General features: G+C 48.8%; 1 protein-coding gene across 2 annotated transcripts in view; it reads left to right on the top strand.

Annotated features, from left to right (window-relative positions):
* ANKRD33B (ankyrin repeat domain 33B) overlaps positions 1 to 18506 on the top strand; it is a 99203-nt gene extending 80697 nt beyond the window's left edge. The window contains exons 3-4 of one of the 2 annotated variants that reach the window (XM_070357714.1): positions 2569 to 2709; positions 13180 to 18506. In XM_070357714.1, coding sequence (XP_070213815.1) covers positions 2569 to 2709; positions 13180 to 14009 — 971 coding nt within the window. In that variant the 3' untranslated portion in view covers positions 14010 to 18506. The remainder of the gene's footprint in view (positions 1 to 2568; positions 2710 to 13179) is intronic. The other variant, XM_070357715.1, reaches the window with a different exon arrangement.
* The last annotated feature ends 6137 nt before the right edge of the window (positions 18507 to 24643 follow it).

Below are 24643 nucleotides of genomic sequence, written 5' to 3'. Positions count from 1 at the left end.
ACAGGTGCTGCAGAGCGCTTAGCTGGCCCACAAATGCAACTGAGATCAAAAGACCCCCTCCCTCTGCCCCCGCCCTGACAGTTTGCCCCAGTTAAGCTGCTTTGGGGATCTGACAGCCAGCATCCTTCCTGGGTCGGCGGGGGCGGGGAATGGCTGGGGTGGCGTGGGTTCTGTAAACAGCAGAGAGTCAAAAAGTGTCAGCCTCTGGTTGGAATCTGTGAGTCACAGAGCGGAAAGGTCCCGCTCATTTGTTTCTGGCTTGTTAACCCTGTGACAGGACCGTGTTAGTCAGTGCTCATCTCAGAAAGTCAGCGAAGTTTCACCTTTTCATGCTGGCAATGAGGTCAGGAGGCGGGCTGAAGTCTGCCACGGGGAGCAGACCACACTGCTTCTGTTAGAGTCCACACCCTGGTTTTTGCTGCTTGTTCGTTTTTAACCCGGAGGCTGATGAGAAGGAGGTACTATCGCTCGGCCAGCAGCCTGCAGCGTCTGGTGCCTTTCGAGGAAGGAAACCCAGTCCCACCTGTACATCTGTCTTGATCGGGGTGCGACGACAGGGAGGACAGGGCTCCCACGTGGGAGGAGTTAGTTACTGAGGGGTGTGCACGTATTGGCAGGGCCAGGGTGGAGCCCAGGCGATGCCACTGCGGCAGGAGAGGAGGCTTCTGCCTGCCGCTGTGCTGGGGGCCTCTGTTCGCTCGGCCTCCCAGCCTGCAGGGCATGTGTGTGTGTGTGTGTGTGCACACGCGTGTGTGTATGTGATTCTTAGGAAGCACCTTGTGGCTCGTGCCTGCCGTCTTCCGGGGAGGTCTTACCTCCTCTGCCATAGCCCCAGTCTCACGCAGTGCCCTTCCTGGTACCAGTCAAGGAAGGAGCCTCAGGTTTCCTGGCCTCTTCGAGGTGCAGAAGCCTCCCTGCGAGGAGCTGGTGGTGCCCAGTTAACAGCAGAAAGTACAGTTCAGTGTCCACCTGGCCCTACACCTGCAGCCCTGACAGTGAGGGGGGTTCCGAGGGACCTGCACGGGTGGGGATGAGGGGCTTTCAGAGCTGAATCCTCAGGGTAGAAGGATGGAGACTGGGGACTTCCCTCATGGTCCGGTGGTGAGGAATCTGCCTGCCAGTGCAGGGGCCGTGGGTTCCTCTCCGCTCCGGGAAGATCCCACATGCCGAGGGGCAGCTCAGCCTGTGCCCTGCAACTCCTGAGCCCTGGAGCCTGGAAGCCACTGCAATGAGAAGCCCAACACTGCGACTAGAGAGTAGTCCCCGCTCACGGCAACTAGATAAAGCCCTCATGCAGGAACCAAGACCCAGAGCAGCTTCCCCCTCAAAAAAGGATGGAGACTGGTACCCAGGCCCTCGTGCAGACTGCCCGCACTCCCGAGGTGTGTTAGCCATCATTAGGGCCAGGATGCAGATGGCAAGCAAGAGGGGCTGGGGGTGCCAGGGTCAGGGCGAAGGGGAGCAGAAAGGGAGGCTGTCCTCCACCTTGGTCCTGAAATGGTGACATCTGAGCTTCTAGGACAGTGGTTCTCAACAGGGCTGATTTTGCCCGCAGCGATACTTGGTGAGGTCCAGAGACACTTGCGGTTGTCATGCCTGGGAGGGACGGAGGTGTGGTAGCTACGATGTCTAGTGGGCAGAGTTCAGGGAGGCGGTTGACCATCCTACAGTGCACAGGACAGCCTCATTACCCATCCCAGGTGTCGGACAGCAGCTTCGGACAGCTCGGGCATTTGACCCCAGAGCCTCTTTGTGTGTTGTCTGAGGATCTTTCTCGGGGTGAACCAGGAGCATCCTGGGAACACAGCTTCTCACATGATGTTCTCCTTATTCACCGCTACCTAAGAGTGTGCAGGCTTTTTGAGAATCCTCTGAGAATGAGCAGAAAATCCGGCCCTTTTTTTTGAAGTACAGGGCGATGAAGTGGAGAAATTTATATTCTGATATGAATATTCTTACCTGCTTGGGTTAATGGATGAGGGTCTGGGTAGCAACACTCCCTGTGTTCTCTGTGGGTGTGTGTGTGTAAGAGAGAGAGAGAGAGAGAGAAAGGACCTTCTGAGCCATGCCAGGGTGGCAGTATGCACTAACACATCCTGTTGCTATGGTGATGAGATGCAGACTGTCTCCTCTCTGAGGCTCTGGAATTCTGGGAAATGGCTCCTAGCTTCCTTTTCTGTTCTGCGTTGCCCTCTCCTGCTGGGAGCTGACAGAATCCACATGCGACCAGCTCAGGTGTGCCCCCGCAGCCTCCCTGCTCCCCATGTCCACTCCTTAACAGGTTGCCTGGACAGCTGGCCTTCAAGCAGGTTGGCAAAAGGGAACTCATGTGAACCAGAGGCAGCAGCGCTGTGGCCCAGGCAGGGTCCTCCATCGCCTCGTATCCTGGACTCCTGAGAATTTTTTCCTGTGGCTTAGGAGGCAAACACACACGCTGCCCACCCTCCCAAAGGTGGTCCAGCCCTGCAGGTGGACGCTGCCCCATTTCGCTCTGTGTGTAGGAAGCCCTTCTGGGATGCCCGCTCTTTGTGGAGGGTGGTCCATCCACGTGTGCATTTCTCTTTGCAGGGCACGTCACCATCACCAACTACTTGTTGAACTATTTCCCTGGTCTTGACCTTGAAAGGAGGAACGCATTCGGGTTCACGGCCCTGATGAAAGCAGCCATGCAGGGCCGGACGGAGTGCATCCGAGCCCTGATGCTAGCAGGTACGTCCCCACCTTTCTTCTGTGGTCTCAGGGCCCCAGGCAATGCTGAGTGTGCTCCTTAAAAAATATGTGTTGGGACTTCTTGCTGGTCCACTGGCTAAGACTCCACACTCCCGATGCAGGGGGCCAGGGTTCGATCCCGGGTCAGGAAGCTAGATCCCACATGCCACATCTAAGAGTTCACATACCACAACTAGAAAGATCCCGTCTGTTGAAGTGAAGAGCGAAGATCTTTTCCTCCTCATGCTAAAAGAGAATCAGTGCCCATCAGTAGACCACAGCCTCCTTGAGTTATTCTGACAATTAAGTGAGAAATGTTCATGAAGCCCGCACCCAGGGTCAGGCACAGAGAGAGCAGCATCTTCACATCTCAGTCAGTGGGAGACGCTGTTGTCGCTGTTACTTGATTTCATCATCTTAATTTATTTTGGTTTTGTTCTTGGCACTGGCTTCAGCTGATCTCGCTGGACCCTACGAGCTCCTAGAGAGAAGGCGTGCCCTCCCATCTCAGTACCTTGTGTGTGCACGTGTGAAGTCACTCAGTTATGTCCGACTCTTTGCCACTCTATGGATGGTAGCCCTCCAGGCTCCTCTGTCCATGGGATTCTCCAGGCAAGAATACTGGAGTGGGTTGCCATTTCCTCCTCCAGGGGATCTTCCAACCCAGGGATTGAACCCACATCTCTTATATCTCCAGCCCTGGCAAGTAGATTCTTTACCACTAGCGACACTTGGGAAGACCCTTGCCTTGTGATTAGATTGGAGTTAGAGGATTCCCAACTGACTTTGGATTGTTTTTTATTTTTTCTCCTGCTTTACTTAACTGGAGTGTTTTAGGAGATGCTGTAAGAAAAATAAATTCTGTAAGCAAAGACAGGCTTCAAAGATGAAAAACTTTTTTGTAACTAAAAAAGATCTTAATTGAAACTAATTTCATTGATGGTGCTTTTGACTCAATGACAGTTTCATTTTTTTTTTTTTTTTTAAAGAGCAGTGGGCTTCCCTAGTGATTCAGCAGGAAAGAATCTGCCTGCCAGTGCAGGAGACTTGAATTTAATCGTTGGGTCGGGAAGATCCCCTGGAGGAGGAAGTGGCAACCCACTCTAGTATTCTTGCCTAGAAAATCCCAGGGACAGAGGGGCCTGACGGGCTTCTCTGTCCATGGGGTCGCAAAGAATCAGACACGACTTCGCAATGAAACAACAACAATCAGTTTCCACGAAGTTTATCGGGGACGTTGGGGAGGGATGGTTCCTCCTAATTAAATGGTGATTATGATGCTTTTGTGTTTGGGGGGTCCTTCATCTGCTTTTACTACTTCTGGATCTTATAATTGAGTGTAGCTATTTACTTTTACCACCAAAAACTTACCCTGTCGATCCAGGAATTTTCCCCATGTGAATTCATTTGAATTACAAACCCTCTTGCTCTTAGATCAATTGCCTGCTAATCACTGTAGACCTTGCATGGGATTTCCTGTCTGTCTTTTTTCCTGGGTCTGGTGCAGGTTTCAGGCAGTTACAGGATCTCAGAACCATTTTTCAGATATCAGGAGAGATGGGTCTGCTTAAGACAGTGTATTCAATGCTAATGTGTTTCCCCCTTTTCCTCTGTTATTTGGTTAACAAATTTGGCATTAGGTTTCATATACTTTCCCTTTCCTGTTCCCATCTGCGTGATCACAACCCCATCAGTCTAGAATAATCCCTCATGAGTACAAAACTCTAGGCCTGCATCCCTGGACTGAACGTGGTCAGAGCAGAAAGACGCATAAAACCAGCTGGATCCTGGTGTCAAATTCCAGCTCCTCCGTTCAGCCTCTCTACAGCCAAAGCCAGTCACCTCCTGCCCTAGGCCTGTTTCTTCTGTAATATTCAGTGGACGTCAGTAGTTACTGCAGAGCGTCGTGATGGGGACTGACTGAGTTCACACATGACACGGACGGTTGCCTGGAATGGAGGAAGCTGTCGGTAATGGTTGAAAAAGTAAAAAAGTGTGAAACTGTTAGTTGCTCAGTCGTGCCCTACTCTTTGTGATCCCACGCATTGCATCCCAGGCTCCTCTGTCCATGGGATTCTCCAGGCAAGAATACTGGAGTGGGTTGCCATTCCCTTCTCGGGCATCTTCCTGACTCAGGGATTGAACCAGGGTCTCTTGTGTTACAGGTGGATTCTTTACCATCTGAGCCACCAGGGAAGGTTTGGTTATCATTATTGTTATTACGGATTTTATTATTTTTTTAATTAATTTACTTATTTATTTTTGGCTGTGCTGGGTCTTTGTTGCGGCGCATGGGCTTTCTTTGTGGCGAGTGGGGGCTACTTTTCCTTGCAGTTTGAGGGTTGCTTCTCTCCTGTGGAGCACGGGTTCCAGGGCACACGGGCTTCGGTGGCTGTAGCTCTCGGGCTCCAGAGCACAGGCTCAGTAGTTGTGGTACGAGGACTTAGTTGCTCCAGTATGTGGGATCTTCCCCGACCAGGGATCGAGCTCGTGTCCCATGCCTTGGCAGGCAGATTCCCCTCCACTGTAACACCAGGGAAGTCGGTTATTAGTGACTTTGTGTGTTTAATATGATTTGTTAAATGAAAAACTATGGTATACTTTTCCCTTTGAAAATATGCTTATGATGAGATACTTCACTTTCTTACTTCTCAATCCTGGTCCTGTCGACACTGGGGCCGGGTGACTCTTCAGGGTGGGCTGTCCTGTGAATTGCAGGCTGTTCAGCAGCACCCCTGGCCTCTGCTCGCTAGGTGACTGTAGCACCTCTTGGTTTGGACAACCAAAAATACCTCTGGACGTTGCCAAACGTCCCCTATTGGGAAAGTCGACTGTTGTTGAAAGCCACTGATGTGATGTAAATGGGAAACGATGGGGAAAGTGAAGAGAGAATCTGACACCTTCTTCAGGAAGCTTTTGACTGCCCTCTAAGGCTTTTGTTGTTTAACTTTAGAATATTTTCATTTTCTGCTGTTGCCACTAAGTTAGCTTCTACTTTTCCCCAGGAAAGTGGGTTACATTTTTCTCTTACAGTAGATGTGTGTGTGTCTGTTTTAGAAGAGAAAACAATATGTGATTGAATGTCTTTTCTGAATTTGATACATAGCAAAAAGGATACTTGTTGAGATATTTAAATAATTGGCATCAGTATTTTAAAGTCTTCTTATTTCCATTTGAATTTATTAAGAAAAACTAAAGCCTGTAAAGATCCTAAAATCTGAGTATTGCTTTTGGATTGATGTTTATGTACAGCTAAGAGCAAAGTACAGAATCAGGTCATCCTGTGATCATTTTAAAAGCAAAAGGCATTTTTGCATTACTACATAATAATGGTTAGGATAAAATTGTGTATCTCATTCTCATTTTTTCGAGTGCAATATTCTTCTGAACCTGAGTGTCTTTCTGAATCTGGGTTGAATTTCATTATATTTAATAAGAACTATTTCCTTTTAGAAATAATGAATCATTGAATTGAATGCCACCCCTAAACTGTTTAGATTTTCTAATAGTTCATAATCTATGAGTGCCTATGAGCTCTTATCTTACCTTGTCAGGCAGAACAAGGTAATGTCAGAATTACCAAAACTTAGGCTTTTAATAAAAATATAACTAGGTTCTAAAAAGCTGATCTGTTGGCTCTTTCGTTTTGGGCTTCCTAAGGAGAACTGTCAGCTCTGCTGATATCACAGCGGGGTTGGAGCTGGGTGGTGCTGACTGCAGAACCTTGTTAATTCAGTGGAATATTAATGCCCCACAGTGATGGGTGTGTTTAATAAGTGGCTCCGAGAACCGTACAGAGGATGTGATTATCTCTGAAGAGAAGCAGAACCCGGCGGAGGTTGGTTCCAGACTTGCTTAAGAGAGCTGGCTTTCATACCTGACGTGTGTCATTGCTGTGGCATTTGGGGAGCAAACACAACCAAACAAAAGCCTCTAGTTTCCCTGTGATTGTGGGGAACAAAACAGACAGAAAGGAAGGTGGAGGAGGCTCATCTAATGAGCAGAGAGCAGAGGCATTACCGCTACTGATCATATCCTCATCCTTGTTGTAGGCAAGCCCTGACTGTGTGTTTCCGGAAAGCCAAAGGATACGATGTCCCCAGAGAGGTTTCTTTCTTCTTGTAGAGGAAAACATGGATTTCCCATAATTAAGTTGGAATAGTTTCAAGTTATTAAGAAGAGGAAGGGCAAAAAATCAGGGATTTTATATCACCAAGGGCACAGTCTCAGCTTGGGCACCCATGAAAGCCAGCTGTGAGACAAGGACACAGAAGTACTTGTTCTAGAAAGTGAGACCAGGGGCAAGTATTTGTTCGAGAAAATCACCCCAGAAAGCCAGTCAGGGATAAGGAAGCCAGACTGGGAAGACTGAAAAACCAAGCCATGTGAGTTACCAGGTGGGCACGTGGGAATCAGCACTGCTGAGATCTCTCAGACTGAAGTGCCTGGGGATGGGGTGGGATCCCTGCCTTTAAGGGCTCTTCCTGATGACCCTGCCTCCTGGTTTATCATATTGACTATACCCCAAGATATCATATTGATTAATATGTTGAATATATCCTATTCATATTTAATATCATATTGAATACCATATCATATTGAGTATATCATATTGATTATACCCCAAGATGATATATTGATTATATATTGAATATATGATATTCATATTGAACAGCATATCATATTGAATATCACATAGAATATCATATCATATTGAATATATCATATTGATTACACCCCAAGTGCCCAAGATACAGGCTGGAGGTGGCCCAGGACAAGGCCAGTAAGGGCTGGTCCCCACTGATCTTGTGTGACCGTCACCGCCAGAAAACAGTGATTCCCTCAGTTCTTGTCCTCTTGATGAGAAAGAATTCAATTAAGAGACACGGATCAGTTTTAAGGAGCAAGAGTTTCACTGAGCAAAGCAAACCTGCGCGCCTGAGAAAAGAAGCGAAACCAGACGCCGCCCCAGGACAACGGGGTAGCATTGCTTTTGCAGGGTGGAAAATCCCGCCTTTTCTGCGTAATTTGACGACAGGTTGATTGACAGCTGTAGGTTGTGTAACTTCCTCCTTGCCCGCAGGCGCTTAGTCACAAGCACCCAAGTGAAACCCCAGGGGTTGGGGGGCGGGGGGAGGGCAAACAGCAATGCTAACTTACTACAATTGGGCATAATAAACCCAGGGTTACTATGAGTCACCTTTTAGATCTCGGTGCGCCTGCGCCGGCCTGGGCAGGTGGTTTTATCTTGTTTTGTTCTGATAAGGCTGGAAACTTAGCGGTCCTTGACCACAAAAGGGGAAGCTCTCTGGGTGTGTTGTAATCACCTGTGTCTAGGTGGGGAGGGAAAGATGACCCCCCCCCCCCCATCCAGGATGGAGCAGGGACCCACTCCTGTCTAACATGAGCAGAAAGGCCTCTTGTGGGTGTGGGTAGAACTGGAGTGGGGCCTTCATTTGAAGGGTAGGTTGCTCAGGGATAGGCTTCCTGGGGTGGCTCAGATGGTAAAGAATACGCCTGCAGTGCAGGAGACCCAGGTTCAAACCCTGGGTGGGGAAGATCCTTTGAAGGAGGGTATGCAACCCTCTCTTGTATTCTTGCCTGGAGAATCCTATGGAGAGAGGAACCTGTCAACAGTCCATGGGGTTGCACAGAGTCTACAGTCCATGGGGTTACACAGTCAGACATGACTGAAGTGTCTTAGCACATCACGTGGGGTTGGGGGCTTACAGAGACATAGGAAAGGAAGTGATGCATCCTGGGCTCTGCCTGCCTCCTACTGGTCCCATGGACCTGGCCTTGACTCTCGGGGGAAAGGGTCCTGAGAATGAGCAACAGAAGGTAGATTGTCTTCCTTTAGTCCCTTTTAGGGGAGAAGGCAATGGCACCCCACCCCAGTACTCTTGCCTGGAAAATCCCATGGATGGAGGAGCCTGGTAGGCTGCAGTCCATGGGGCCGCTAAGAGTTGGTCACGGCTGAACGACTTCACTTTCACTTTTCACTTTCATGCATTGGAGAAGGAAATGGCAACCCACTCCAGTATTCTTGCCTGGAGAATCCCAGGGACGGGGGAGCCTGGTGGGCTGCTGTCTATGGGGTCGCACAGAGTTAGACACGACTGAAGCAACTTAGCAGCAGCAGCAGCAGTCCCTTTTAGGAGGTTTGCCTCTTCCAGTAACAGAAATCCCGACTTGACAGTTGATTAAATAAAGCAAGCATCTATTTGTCTCACCTCACTAGAAGTCACCCAACAGAGCCGGCCCTGACTCCCTGAGAACATACAGATCCAGGTTTCTTCCTCTATGCTGTTCTTGACTCAGCACTGCCCCCACACCCTCCACCCCTCCACCCCCCCCCCCTCCACCTTCCAGTGTGTTGACTGGTCACCTCATGAAGAGTTCGGATGCTCACTGGAGCTCCAGCCTCAGATCCGTGTCTCGGACAGGAAGCAGCATCACTGATAACGTGACCCCTTTTTCTAAACTTAATCAATTTGTTCATTTATGGCTGTACTGGGTCTTTGTTGCTGTGTGTGGGCTCGCTCTAGTTGTAGCAAGCGGGGGCTACCCTCTAGTTGAGGTGCGCAGGCTTCTCATCGCTGTGGCTTCTCCTGTTGTGGAGTGTGGACTCTGGAGCACGTGGGCGTCAGTAGTCGTAGCTCTAGAGCAAGCCCTCAGTAGTCTCGGTGCCCGGGGTGTAGTTCCCCGACCGGGGATTGAACCTGTGTGACTCCTGCATTGGCAGGCGGATTCTTAACCACTGGACCACCAGGGAAGTCCCAAGGGTCCCTTTGATGAGGGATGCAATGGCCTTCTCTTTGGGGCTCCCTGACCAGTTGTAAGGGAGGCTGGGAAAATGGAAAACAAGATTGCAGGTCATAGAGGTTAGAACTATGATCCTCAGTGGGGTGGAGATGTGTGTGGTTCCTTGGGGGACATCTTTGGCTGTCACAGCTGGTGGAGTGCTAGTGGCATCTAGTGGGCAGAGACCAGGGGTGCTGTTTAAAGTCCTGCAATGCACAGGAGAGCCTCCACCACATACAGTCATCTGGCCCAGATGTCAGTGTTGTTGCTGTTCAGTTGCTCAGTCATGTCCGACTCTTTGTGACCCCATGGACTGCAGCATGCCAGGCTTCCCTGTCCTTCACCATCTCCCAGAGATTGCTCAGACTCATGTCCGTTGAGTCAGTGATGTCATCCAACCATCTCATCATGTCATCCCCTTCATCTCCTGCCTTCAGTCTTTCCCAGCATCAGGGTCTTTTCCAATGAGTTGGCTTTTTGCATCAGGTGGCCAAAGGATTGGAGTTTCAGCTCCAGCATCAGTCCTTTGAATGAATATTCAGGACTGATTTCCTTTAGGAAGGACTGGTTTGATATCCTTACTGTCCAAGGGACTCTCAGTCTTCTCAAACACCACAGTTCAAATAGTTCTGAGGTTTTGAAACTCAGGGTTAGACCAGTGATGAGGGACTGCCTAGAACTGAGTAGTTGCTGCCTTGAACAAAACAGAGGATCCTGTATAGACAACTCACAGCACCCAACTTGGTAGCAAATGAACTAACTGTCAGGAGCTCAGCTCTTGTCTACACTGCTGAAGCCCTGGTTGAACCAACAGGGAGGTGGGGGTGAGAATACCAAGAGTCTCCTGGTCAGGAGACTGGTACACTGGCCTTTCAGAGCTGCTCCATACTCTCTGAGAGGTATGTGCATAAAATGCTAATCATCAGTACTTGTCTGTCATGATTTAATGACTGTGTCCAGGCCTTTAATATTACCCTGAATCACAGTGATTTCTTAAGGAAGTGAATCCCTTGTTTGTAGCAGGACTAGACTCTTGCACGGCACTACAGTCAGAATGGCCTTTGTTCTTTCAAGTGTTTGTATTTTCCAAGATGATTTTGGAGAGGAAGAGGCACACTCAACTTTTGACAGCTGTTCCTTTAGTTTTCCATTAGCATTTGAAAAATGTCTCTTTCAGGCAGTGTTCATTAAGATTTTAATTTTGCAGTTTGCTCCTTTTCAAGTGACATGCAATTAATTAAGGCTTAATGTGTCATCTATTTTTTGCAATGACATTTTTACTGCCCCCTTTTCATTTGAGTCAGTTTATAAATTGTACTCTAGCTAATGAGTTCCATCCTGATTTCCAGTTTCAAATAATTATCACTCTTCTAATATGGTGATTCTTTCATGTGTCACAGAATTAAGAGTGTTACTGGGCGAACTCAGGTGAGCTGGGTCTGCCTGGGCCATGGGCCATGGCGGCTGCAGGGCAAGGAAGCCACTGAGACCCCTACTCCTCTTTTCAGTGCTTATTCACCAGCCTTCGAGTGTCGGACACTCCAGTCTATGTGGGACATACATGCAGAAGCCTCTTCCAAGCCTGGTCCCTACAGAGCATGCAGGCTAGATAACTGCCCTATTTCCCCACATTGTTTTGCCAGTGGAAATATGACTAAGGGGACTTGAAATCCTGAATGATTTTTAACTGTATATGCAGCTGAGATTGGACCAAGCTTAACTGAACAGCAATTCCTTATTAATTTCTCTTTTACTGAAACTTACAAACATTTCATCAAGTTGAATTGAAGATTAACTTTGCAGTATCAGGAGGGGCAGTGGGTGGTATGGGGAGATTTGTGAACGAAGTGACTTGTGTAAGGGAGACTGTGAAGATGTAGGAGGCAGATTTCTCCAGAAAGACAGAACAGGTGGGAGATATATAGTAATAGAATTATTTTAGGGAGGTTTTTTTCCAGTAGTCATGTATGGATGTGAGAGTTGGACCATAAAGAAGGCCGAGCACTGAAGAATTGATGCTTTGAAACTGTGGTTCTAGAGAAGACTCTTGAGAGCCCCTTGGACTACAAGGAGATCAAACCCATCAATCCTAAAAGAAATCAACCCTCAATATTCATTGGAAGGACTGATGCTGAAGCTGAAGCTTGAATCCTTAGGCCACCTAATGTGAAGAGCCAACTCATTGGAAAAGACCCTGATGCTGGGAAAGATTGAAGGCGGGTGGAGAAGGGGACGACAGAGGATGAGATGGTTGGATGGCATCACTGACTCAATGGACATGCGTTTGGGCAAACTTCAGGAGACAGTGAAGGATAGGGAAGCCTGGCGTGCTGCAGTCCATAGAGTTGCAAAGTGTTGGACACGACTGAGCAACTGAACAGCAACAACAATTTTACGGAAATTGGCATTGGTAAGCCTGGAATCTGTAGGACATGCCAGGATCCTGGAGACTTGGGCAGGAGTGGATGCTGCGATCTTGAGGCTGGATTCTTTCTTCTCCTGAAAACGTCAGCTTTTGTTCTAAGGTCTTCAGCTAGTTGGAGGAGGTTCACCCACATTTTGGGTGCTAATCTCTTTGACCTAAAGTCAAATGATTGTGGATGCTGATTGCATGTACAAAACACTTTCACAGTGCACTTAGATTACTGTGGGATTAAAGCCCTGAGGACCTGGGCCGTGTCGACACAGAAAGTTCACAGAGGAAGAGGCCTCCCTGCAGGGTGGGGGGAAGTGCGGACTGTTGAGGGTCAGGACCCAGGTCTGGACACTTCTCTCTTATCAGCTTCGAGGCTTCAGGCAGTGCCCTCAGCAACCATGACTGCCATCCATTGTAACAGACGTTTATTAAAATCATGCCTCCCACCAATCAGAATGATATGTGTTCAGGAAGCAAAAACAACTAAGATGTGCCTCTGTCCTGGAAGCCCACAGTCTGGTAAAGATGACAGACCCGTGACCAGCTAACCTGAAGCACGAAAAGTGAACAAACACACACTTCCTGCAAAAATAAGAATCATAACCTCCGAGAGTGAGATCTTGGAGGAAAAGGAGAGTTGATAGATAAATAAGACAGCAAATGCTTTGCCAGTGACAGTTACTGGTAGTATTTTTAGAACATTCTAGTAGCATCCGCCAGGTGTTACAAACCACCTGTCTCTCCATTGCCAGAAAGCCATGAAGTCTCATTTCTATATTAAAAAAAATCCACAATTTAGGTGCTGAGTTTAAGCGGTTTTCTTTATAGGAAAGAGGGGCTTTTCAAATGGTGCTAGTGGTAGAGAATCCACATGCCAAGGCAGAAGACCCAGGTTTGATCCCTGGCTTGGGAAGATCCCCTGAAGAAGGGAATGACAACCCACTCCAGTATTCTTGCCTGGAGGATCCCATGGACAGAGGAGGCTGGCAGGCTATGGTCCATGGAGTCACAGGGTCAGACACGACTGAGTGACTAAGCACAGCACAAACCATGAAGTCGGGCACTTAAAGGTGGGTTGTGTTATAATAGTAAATGCCAGAGGTGACACTCAGGTGTGGGTTCGCCCAGGTGGCCCAGCTCCAAGGTAGAGTCAGCTATCTCTGTCTCCTGTTGTCTTTTGTTTTCTGCCTGTGGAAGGGAAAAGGTCTGCTTGCACCCACCCATTCCTATTTTCTCTTTCTGGTTTTCAGGGGCGGATGTCCACGCCAGGGACTCCCGCAGGGGTATGTCCTCCCAGGAGTGGGCTACCTACACTGGACGGTTTGAAGCGGTTCGGGTCATCCAGAGGCTACTAGAGCGACCCTGCCCGGAGCAGTTTGGGGTAAAGTACAAGCCAGAGCTGCCACTGGCCCTGGAAGCAGGTCAGAAGCCCACAGGCTCCAAGAGCTGCTTGCAGAAGCTCACGGATTTTGTGCGGTCCACGCTGACCTCCCGCTCGCGCCAAGGCATGGAGGACGGGGGAGCCCTGGACCACATGGTCAAGATGACCACGAGCCTCTACAGCCCCGCCGTGGCCATCGTCTGCCAGACCGTGTGCCCTGAGAGCCCTCCCTGTGTGGGCAAAAGGCGGCTGGCAGTGCAGGAAATCCTGGCGTCGCGCGGGGACCAGGACACGCAAGCCCAGGAGAGGGACAAGGGGGAGGGCCCCGAGCCGCAATCCCAGACCTCCCAGGCCGTGGGGGTCTCCAAAGAGGAGGCCCCCAGAGCCGGCCTCGCGTCTTCGCAGCCGCCAGTCGCCCCCCGGAGGGCCAGCCTCCTGCCCCTGCAGCTGTTGCGGCGGAGCAGCGTGCGGCCCGGCGTGACCATCCCCAAGGTGCGCGTCAGCAAGGCGCCCGCTCCCACCTTCCAGCCCGAGCGGGCGGCCCGGGGCAGCACCAAGGACAGCAGCCACCTGCAGCTGCCCAAGTGGCGGTACAAGGAGGCCAAGGAGGAGAAGCGGAAGGCGGAGGAGGCGGAGAAGCAGCGGCTGGCCGCGGCGCAGAAGGAAAAGCGGACGTCGTCCTGGAGGAAAAGGACGTGAGGGCGGGTGTGTCCGGCGCGCGGGGGCGAGGCAGGACGCAGAGCCCGCCAGCCGGGCATACGAAGCTGGCCGGAGCCCCGGGGGAGGCGGCGGGGACGCTGGGTGTGGTCCTCCCTGGAAGTGTGCGCCCCTGCATTTTACGCACAGCACCTCCCAGGGCGCACAGAAAACGTTCCTGTTTGTTCAGGCCGCACCCAGGAGTGAAGTGGGCCAAGCCCTAATCGAATCGCCTGAAACCAGTTCCCCCAGCAATCAGTACTCGTAGTGGGCATTCTACCTAAAACTCGACCATTGAGCCACCCGAGAAGCCCCCCTTGGAACCTCAGTGCAGAAAAATTTAAGACCAGTTTATCCAAAGGACATTTTCTGTATAGTTCTGTATTTTTCAGTTATGATCAGACTTAGAGCACTTGACCAGTGATAGGGCTCTTTGTAAATAATTACGACGGTCTTAATGCATTTGTCTGAAGACCCTTTGTTCAAAATACTGTTTCTAGCAGTAATTATTTGTGCTATCTCTATGATTTCACATAGAATCTGTGGCATTCTCCTCCTGTCGACCCCCTTTTGCTTTTTTTTATTGGGGGGGCTTTGCCTTTCCATCTCCTTGGGGGTGCTCTAAAGCACCATACGTCCTTAATTGGATTAAGTGATGTTGAAGATTTCTATTGGATAAAGGCATTTGCTTTACCGCAAAATACTCAAGTAAGACAGGGGAGTCACATTTCCTTTAATTTCTGAAGCTCTCTTTTCCATCCAGTGGTAAAAATGGAGAAAACCCAATTGTCAAAGTATGAGACTGCATAGAAGAGTGTGTATTTATTGCTAGAACTAAGCTCATTTTAAGCAAGGGGTTTTAGATAATCTGCATATGAAGTCTTGAACATACTCAAAAATAGAAAAAAAGTGTTTAAGAAGATGGGGGCAACGCTAATAAATTATTACTAGAAATACAAAATTAAGTTATGTGCTCTTAGACAATTGAATTAAAATATCCTTAAGATGTAAAAAGAAATGCTAGATGTATAGAGTTCTGCAAAACTACTGACACGGGTGGGCCATACATTTTTTGAGAAATAGGGATTAGAGCTGAATGTTAAGCAAACATGTTTTTGGCAAATTCTCCTGGAGTGAGCTGGGTTGCTTCCTCCTCCCGACTCAATTCTGACAGATACCTGGTGTGGAATTTTATTTTTCCTTTGATGAAAGCCCCTGGTGTTCAGTTTATCCTCATGCAGGCTTTGTAGACTTGCCAAGATTCGGGAACTTTGGCGGTGCACGGGTGTGGTTTGCCCCAGGCCCTGAGCGCTCCGTGGGAGTTTTCTGTCCATACTTTTATCTCCAAAAAGCTGAGAAATACTAAAGAATCTCTGGCTCTCTGGGTTGCAGAGTCTCTCTCACATATGCACTACCAACAGCACTTTATTTAAATATTATCCTGCATATAAGCCATAGATTTAAAACATTACAGACCAATGGGAAGCTGTTTATTCTGTCTCTGGATTGAAATCGTGCTCCCTGGCCACGTGGTGACGAGTGCCCATCCATCTCATGATGTGGGCAGCGTGGCACTGGCTCGCCCTCCTTTTCCCCCCGCCCCCCACTATCAGACACTGAGCATCTTACACTCATCTCTCCAAAAACCTCAATTAACAGACCATCAGGCTGCACCCAGGCTAATGGGAGGCAGATGTGATGATAATCCATCTTTCAAAGTCAGATTTTAGTGAATTCTTCCCTTGTTCCAGAAGGGCCCAGGAAGAACGGCCCAGAGGTCTGGACCTGCTTTGAGCATCACTGATGTGGTTGGCTGTAGGTCACCCTTGAGCCTAAGAGTTGGGCTTGGCCAAGTGCCCTTGGATGAGATGAGCGCTGGTCCCCGAGGTGGAAAGAAACACGTCTTTGTTTCCCTGATGGGCCAGTCTACACCCTACATTGAGATTATGTTTTGTGTTGATATGTTTTGGTTGCTTTGAATGGTTGGCTGCACTTTCCTCCCCAAGGGCTCACCCCTCCTTCTCCTCCAGTGTCGGTCAGGGATAGGGGCACCGACGGGCAGTGTCCCCCTCAGCTCTGTCACCACGTAAGTTCCCTGCTGGCCCTTTTGCCTCCTTTTTCTTTTTTCTTTTTGTTTTCTGCCTATCTTCTGCTCCAGATTTAGCTAAAATGCCTTGATCATCCCTGGCGCCACTACTCAGAGGTCTAAAAAGAGCAGAAAACTGTGGAGTCATGAGAGATCAACAGTGTCCCTGATGACTTACCGTGTCGTGCCCTCCAGACACTCAAGAGTGAATGGACAGCAGATTTCACCTGCTGCTTCTGTGCAGAATTCCACCCCACCCACCACCTTCTTTTCATTTAGGGAGGGAGATTTAGCTTGCTCTCCTGACAGTTGGGGCTTCCCTGGTGGCTCAGCTGGTAAAGAATCTGCCCACAATGAGGGAGGCCTGGGTTCGATCCCTGGGTTGGGACGATGCCCCTGGAGAAGGGAAAGGCTACCCACTCCAGTATTCTGGCCTGGAGAATTCCATGGATTGCATAGTCCATGGAGTCGCAAACAGTCAAACACGACTGAGCAAACTTTCAGTTTCACCTGACAGATGAGAGCACCGCCCTGCTGCACAGAACAAGGAGGATCCGGTGTCTGCTTTGCACTCCTGATGTTTATTAACTGTAAATAGTGAATTTCAACTTGACAGGTACCTTCTCAGGGATTTATATATAAATAGAGTTAGGGGGAAAGGTGAAGTATATTTTAATACTTTTTAGCATCTGAGTGAGTTGTTATCACACTAGACAGAAGAAATATTTCTAAGATAATGTCAGTGCTGCTTTTTCCCCAGGGCGATGCCTGGGAATCACCCCTCCCATTGAGACTTCTTGATTCTTAGAACCTTGGGACTCTGGTGGCTGAAATGGCTTTGGAGTGGACGTGAAGTCACTTCTCAGGGCCTCTCAGTTGCCTCTCGTGGAAGCGAACCCTTGTATTTAGGAAAAAAAAATTCAACCTCTGTGTATGAAGAGGTGGCTGTGACAACACAGATGGGCCACCCATCGATTTTACCTCTAGAAGTGGTTCCTCCCCATCCAATACCTGCGTGTGTGGTGTGAGAAGGATGGTGTTTCTCTCTGCTTCCGTGAATCACATGTTCTACAGTCAGCCCTGTGCCAGGCTCACTGCCGGGAGAGGGCAGGGAAAAGCTGGAATGACCATGGTGTTTAGAGACCTTCCATGTCTTCGGCTACACCCAAGGAATGCAACGTGCAACATTATGAACCTTTGTGACTTTTTTCTGCAGCGCCTCCCCACGGGCTCCTGGCGGCACCAGAAACCTGAGAAATAGGCTTGGAAATTGCACTAGGTCATCATCTCAACTTCCGGCCCTCCTGCGACTCGCTCCTTCTGCGGTGGAGGGTTGAGTTTGTGATGTCAGTTGGAAAGTGGGATTTGTAGGTGTGGGGATGGGCGGGCCAATCCAAGCTGCCTCTGCCCACTTCCTTCCGGGCCATCAGTGGCCAGCCAGGTCTCTGGAAAGTCCAGTGAGTAGAGATGAGGCTCTGAAACTGAATCCCATGAGGTGAGGGCCAGACCACAGTACTGAATTGGATGCAGAGCCCTCAGTCTCCGGGAAGAGTCACAGGTACCCAGTTACTATGAAGTGAAGCACTCCTAAGGGATGGATGAAGGAGCCAAGACTAATAAGAAGGGCTGATCTGTTTCCCACAGCCTCTGGCAGGGGCACAGTTTTCCCCCCTGACCCACACTACATTAAGACAGAAGACCGTCTCTGCATCCTTCACCCGAGCTTGCTCTGCGAAATGAGCCCTAGTCCCAGGCTCACCTGGGACCCCTCACTGTTTCATCCTCCATCCTGATATCTAATACGATGCAGGTATTCCATGCAGTGCTGAGATTGATCAGGAACTATTGTAAGCTTCTAGTTGCAACTGTCTTTTACCAAATGAAGTGCTGGCACTTTTTAAGTATTTGCGGACATTCTAACTCACCCCCCACGCTCACGAGCCCCATGGGGAGCTGTTTGGATTCTGCCCTTGGCTGTGGGTGCCCAGCTCACAGTGATCCCTCAGGACTCTGGCCTGTGTGTCTCGTCCTTGCTGTTCTGGGCAGCAGGCTCACACTGAGCCCCTTTCAGCGGGGCCTGGGGGACCATGTCTTCTTGGGAAGGAAAGCGGGAGGATCCATCAGGAGCGATTAAACAACAAAGTCCCATTCACCTGGACAACTGGCATTGATACATAAATTGATACATAATCGTGACCACGGTGGGGGCGGGGTGGGGGGGGGGGAGGCTGTTGCTATAAAGAACTTGCAACAAAACAGCTCTTCCTGAAACCCTGGTTGCCCTGCCAGTTCAGCATGGAGAATTTGTTTCAAACCTCTGGGTAACTCTTGTGTCAGGGATGAATTCGTGTGTCTTCATTAACATTTAAAATCAGCAGCTAAAAAAAAGTTCACTGGAAGTTTGTTTTTTTTTTAAGAAATAGAAAAGCAAACAAAATCGCCCCACTTCCCCAAACCATCACAACCTGGTTTGATTTAGCTCATTTTTGAGGAACTCAGTTGAATGAGATGGCTGCTGTTCAATCTCTCCTTCCCCTGACCCAGCCTGAAATAAGGCTCTTGTGAAAGGCAAGCCCTGCAGTGGTCTGACGGCTCTCAGCTGCAAGGGGAGGCGTGTGACGTGATGTGAGCGGGTGCACTCATACCCACAGGAAGGAGTTTGGGTTTCGTGCTCACGAAGGGGACTGCCACTATAGCTGCCAGGGAATATCAGCTATGACCTGGTGTATTTGAGGATGAGACAGCCCAAGACCCCACCGGGACCCCTCAAGTGTGTCCAGTGTGGCACAGAACACAACCAGCGTGTCATCACCCAGGTGTCCTTGTCAAAAGGTGGTGTTGGCCTGGGCGGCTCCTGGATGAGGTTGTGTAGCCGGGCCTGGGTCCTCTCTGCTGTTGGCTGCATCCCTGGCGTGGAGTGGCAGAATCCAGAGGGGATTCTTGGGGGGAGCTCCACCAGGTATTCGGCCTGGGGTCACAGATGGTTCGGTACCAGGCTAACTTAAGAAGCAGAACCAGGAGGCTGCTGAGAATTCCCCGAGTCTGTCCAAGTGTTGAGATGCCCTAATCGATCACTGCTCATGCAGTTTGGTTTTTGAGAGAATCACTTCATGATAACGGGACATTTTTCTCCTGTTTTTGAAGAAAATGTGGATGAGAAACTAAACGAACCCAGGCAGGCCCAGCAGTGGCCTGTGCTGATGCTTTATGAGATTTTTGGGAGGTCGCATTGAAGCACTTTAACACCAGTTTCTGAGCAGACGTTCTGGAAGCTGGTTTGGAAACTCATGGCTCTTTCAAAACTGGATGAAAACCAGAAAAGGATGCTAGAAACCTGGCAGTGTTACCAGCAACCCTGTGAACCTTTGGGACATCCCAGGGAATTTGAGTAATAGACCCCATTGAAACAAACAGGCAAGGCAAATCTCATTGGAATCCTTTTCATTCAAACCCTCGTTCTCCCTGGCACACGCTGGGTGTCTGAAGATATGTGTCTTTAACAAGGGTGATGAAGAATTGTGTGCACTCTGCACAGGGGCCAGGCTTCAGGTTATGTCACGTTGGTATAAGCTTTGTTTTCTGAATGTAAAACTATTTTCATTGTCATTTCTAAAAATCCGGTGGGTTTCTGGACATTGTAAAAATGTTGAATAAGGATATAATTGTGTAAATTTCATAGCGTTTTATTTTGAGGTGAGAGTTTTGTTACGGTTTATAAAAGATATTTTCCTATTTAGACCTCAGGGCTATTTGGGGACCTACAAATAAAGGTGACCTCAGCCATTTCAATTCTTGATATCCAAAAGGTTAATCATCTTTAAGTTAGATGGGATATATTGTTCAGCAGAAAGAATGTGTCTTTCCCTTTGACCTTTGAACAAACTCTGTACCTAAAGTTTAAAAAGTATAACAAGATGTGGTCATGTAAAACTGTGGCTACAGAATTAAAAATCACTTGTGAAATAAACAGTCTTATGGTACAACAGTGTTCTATTGGGATAAACCTAAGTGTGTATAAATTAGGAAATGATACTATGATACCAGTATTTTTAATGTTACTCATTTTGAGCGAAGTAGGTGTGCACTCCCTTCATCTGACACACTCTTATTTTTCACATTGTATCGCAAAGGGAAGATTTTTTTTTACATGTGAAAATAATCTCTTTGCATCCTGCCTCTTCTCAGAAGTGCCCACTGGTGGGGAGGCATCCTTCGGCCATGCCCCTCTGTATTTATTTACATGTCTTCTATGACTCTGGGAAAGACTGAGGGCAGGAGGAGAAGGGCGAGACAGAGGATGAGATGGTTAAGTAGCATCACCAACTGAAAGGACGTGAATTTGAGCAAACTCTGGGCGATAGTGAAGGACAGGGAAGTCTGGTGTGCTGCAGTCCATGGGGTCGCAGAGAGTAAAACACGAGCTAGCAACTGAACAACAGCTATATAGAAACAGAAATGTAGTTTTATTTTTATCTGTGTCCTTTTATGTAAGTGGCACAGCATAATTGCATTTTAGTTTCTTTTCTTTACCCAAAACACATCCTTGGAAAGCTTTTTAAAGAATTAAACAATTAATTTCATTTTCTTCTAACAGCTAAAAAAGTAATGCACAAAAACAAGAGAAATCCACCAAATACAATAAAGGATGAAAAATGACTCATGCTCCCTCAGGGTAGTCCCTCAGACACTTGTGCATCTTTCTAGAAATGCACTTATATGTGTGTTTATTTATCAGCTGATTTACAGTGTTGCATTCGTTTCAGGTATACAGCAAAGTGATTCAGATATATATATGTGTGGGTGGGTACAAAATTTATATGTAAGTATATATTGTTGTTATTGTTCAGTCACTAGTCGTGTCTACAGCAACCCCATGGACTGCCAGGCTTCCCTGTCCTTGAGAGTTTGTCCCTCTCCTTGAGAGTTTGCTCAAGCTCATGTCCGTCGAGTCAGTGATGCTATCTAACCATCTCATCCTCTGTCGCCTCCTTCTCCTCCCGCCTTCAATCTTTCCCAGCCTCAGGGTCTTTTCCAATGAGTCAGTTCTTCACATCAGGTGGCTAAAGTATTAGAGTTTCAGCTTCATCATCAGTCCTTCCAATGAATATTCAGGGTTGATTTCCTTTGGGATTGACTGGTTGGGTCTCCTTGCAGTCCAAGGATTTTCAATACACAAAGGACCCTCCTTATTAGGAAATCTGTGAGCTGACATGAAAAGTGAGAGAGGCGGTCTTTATTCTCCTCACTGACCCTGGTGATGGAACCTTCTTCCAGCATCATGAGGCTCCAACGAGAGGGGTTGGGGGGTGGTGACTGGGGGAGTGAGGAGGGGTGAGAGATGGCCATAAGGCACGGTATTCCTGGGATGTTCTTCGGGCCTGCCGGCCAGGCCCCAGGACCAGTGCCTCTGCTCTGGGCAGTCCTGCGGTAAAGAAGTCATGCCCCTTGAGTTCCTCAAGGGCTTTTGCATGCAGCCCTTCATGTGGTCAGTGGCTCCCAGCAGGTAGTTCCTGCTGTCTCCCATAATGATGACCAGGCTGGTTTCCAGCCAAGGATATGAAAGGTGACCCGGAAAACCCCTAGTCTGCTGACAAAATACTTTGATGTGAAGATGGCTCAGGTAAATTGTCAGCTCGCCCACAGCCCCCTGTCCCCCAGGGACCACTGTCCCTGTGGCAGGACCACCCTGCCCACCTCTCATTGTCTGCCTGTTCATCGTGCCCAAGCTCATCACTGCTCTCACTTAAAAACCCCCAAAACCGAACAAGATGTTGATGCATTTTTCTGGATAAAAAAATTATAAGTATATAAATGAAACTCAAATCCACCTTGCTATTTCAAAAGTGTTATTTAAAACACAAAATCAAGAAGTCATTTAGCTGCAAGGATATGATGTCAGCTTTTCATGGTTTGGAAAAAGAAGCTTTAATAGGACCAAGAACTGAGTGGAAAAGATGAACCAGGAGGGCTCCGCTCTGGGCCACCAGAGATAGGAGGGTTTGGAAACACGGGTTGTGGTGGGGAGGTTGCCACCCTATTGTGAAGAAGGCTGCCAAATGTCCCCACTCCTGCCAGAGGAGTCCCTGAGCCATCCCACAGTCCCCCCACTTCTTGCCCATGGGGTTGGGGGGACCAGTTTTTACCTTCTAACCTGAGTGATGGTTGAAAGCTGCAGACTGGCCATCCTTCCTGACCAAGCCCCATTGCAATGGGTCTCCCTTGTTTGAAGCGTATGATGTCCTTTGTGAGGTGAGAGGTCAGAGGTTGGGGGTCAGAAAAGCAAAAATTCCTGCCTTCTCCTTCCCACTGCTGTGCACATACTGGGCCTGTCCTGAGCCCCAGTCTGTGTTTCTCTGACTCTATACACTCTTGCTTCCTTGGTGGCTCAGGCAGTGAAGAATCTGCCTACAATGCAGGAGACCTGGGTTTGATTCCTGGATCAGGAAGATCCCCTGGAGAAGGGCATGGCAACCCACTCTAGTATTCTTGCCTGGAGAATCTCATGGACAGAGGAGCCCAACGGGCTATAGTCCATGGGGTCACAAAGAGTCGGACACCACTGAGCGACTAACACTTTCACTCACTTTGCCTTTTCACACACTCCTAGTCCTAGTACCAGGCCAGGTGGCTCTTGTGATATCTGGGAAACTCTTGTGTTCTCCTGGAGCCAGCAAATGGACGTCTGCAGTTACATAAAGCAATGATGCTCCAAAGGCCAGGGTTCCCAAGGCTGCCAGCATCAGCACCACTTGGAAAACTGTCAGAAAGACAGCTTCTCAGGCTGCACCTGGATTATTCTCCTGTGATTTCTGTAAAAGGTTATTTGCATGGCTTCAAGCAGCTGAAATGCATCCCCTAGTAGTTTGGGAGGGCAGAAGATCAAAATCTCCCATGCCCGCCCCCTTAAAGGCTCCGAGGGTAGGTGCTTCCTTGCCTCTTCCAGCCCTGGTGGTTGCCAGCAATCTTGGTTTGTGGCAGCCTCCATCACCACATGGCATCTTCCTTCTCTGCATCTGTGTCCACATTTCCCCCTTTATGTACGGCCACTAGTCATCGGTTCACACCCACTTACCCTAAGCAAGCGTGGCCTCATTGCAACTTAAGTATATGTGCAAAGACCCTATTTCTGACTAAGGGCATATTCACAGGGACTTGAGTTTGAGCTAACTCCAGGAAATGGTGAAGGACAAGGAAGCCCAGTGTGCTGCAGTCTCTGGGGTCACAGTCAGACACGACTTAGCTACTGAACAGCAACAACAGCACAAGGGCTTGGGGTAAGTCCTTCTGGGGGGCACAGTTCAATCTGCAGCACCCAGCAGATGTGTCAGAGATGCTGAAAGCCTGGGTGTTCATCTTCCCTAACTTGGTGCCCTGGCCAGGCCCTTTCTCAACACACACACTCACGCTCTGCCCCACCTCTCTGACCACTGGCGTCATGTCATGGCCATCCTGTCCCCCGCAGCCCTCACTTACCCCTGAAGGCTAGAAGCAGGTCTCCATCCTGAGAACCATTCTCTGCATCCCTGCCTGGGCATCTCAACAGCCCCTGGCTTTACATGCCAGCTAGAGGCTGCTGATCTTTAGCTGTGATCTTGACCACCACTTCTAGCCTCAGTGGCCCACAACCCACAGTTCAAAGCCAGCCACCACCTGTATCTGTAAGTGTGATTGTACTAAAGCCCAGCCCGCTCGCTCAGTGACATGTCGTCTACGGAAGTCTTTATTCTCCAGGGGCACAGTGGGGCAGCTGTGACACTGGCCATGTGCCCACAAAGCCTCAAGTTTTGACTCTGAAAGCATGCCGACTCCTGTTTGGGCACCAGTCCAGGTGGTGGGTGTTTTCCATCTGGGTGTGGAGTCAGCACTGAAGACCTCATGTACCCCAATTTTTTTTCTTTCTTAAAAATGGAGACATAATTGACATAAAACATTATATTGCTTTCAGGTGTACAACATGATGCTTCACCGTCGTCGTTGTTCAGTCACTCAGTCACATCCGACTCTTTGCGACCCCATGGACTACACTGTGCCAGGCTTCCCTGTCCTTTGCTATCTCCTAGAGTTTGCACAAACTCATGTCCATTGAGGCAGTGATGCCATCCAACCATTTCATCTTCTGCCACCCTGTTCTCCTGCTGTCAATCTTTCCCTGAATCAGGGTTTTTGCAAAATAATCACTACCATATCTAGTTCACATTCATCACTACATACAGTTATCGTGTTTTTTTTCTTGTGATGAGAATTTTTTTCAGATTTACTACCTTCAGTAGGTCAGTTCAGTCAGTTCAGTTGCTCAGTCGTGTCTGACTCTTTGTGACCCCATGAATTCCAGCACACCAGGCCTCCCTGTCCATCACCAACTCCTGGAGTTCACCCAGACTCACATCCATCGAGTCCGTGATGCCATCCAGCCATCTCATCCTCTGTCGTCCCCTTCTCCTCCTGCCTCCAACCCCTCCCAGCATCAGGATCTTTTCCAATGAGTCAACTCTTCGCATGAGGTGGCCAAAGTACTGGAGTTTCAGCTTTAGCATCATTCCTTCCAAAGAAC

Source organism: Bos mutus, chromosome 20 (genome assembly GCF_027580195.1).
Source record: "Bos mutus isolate GX-2022 chromosome 20, NWIPB_WYAK_1.1, whole genome shotgun sequence".
NCBI lineage: Eukaryota > Metazoa > Chordata > Mammalia > Artiodactyla > Bovidae > Bos > Bos mutus.
This window is presented reverse-complemented; position numbering and strand designations above follow the sequence as displayed.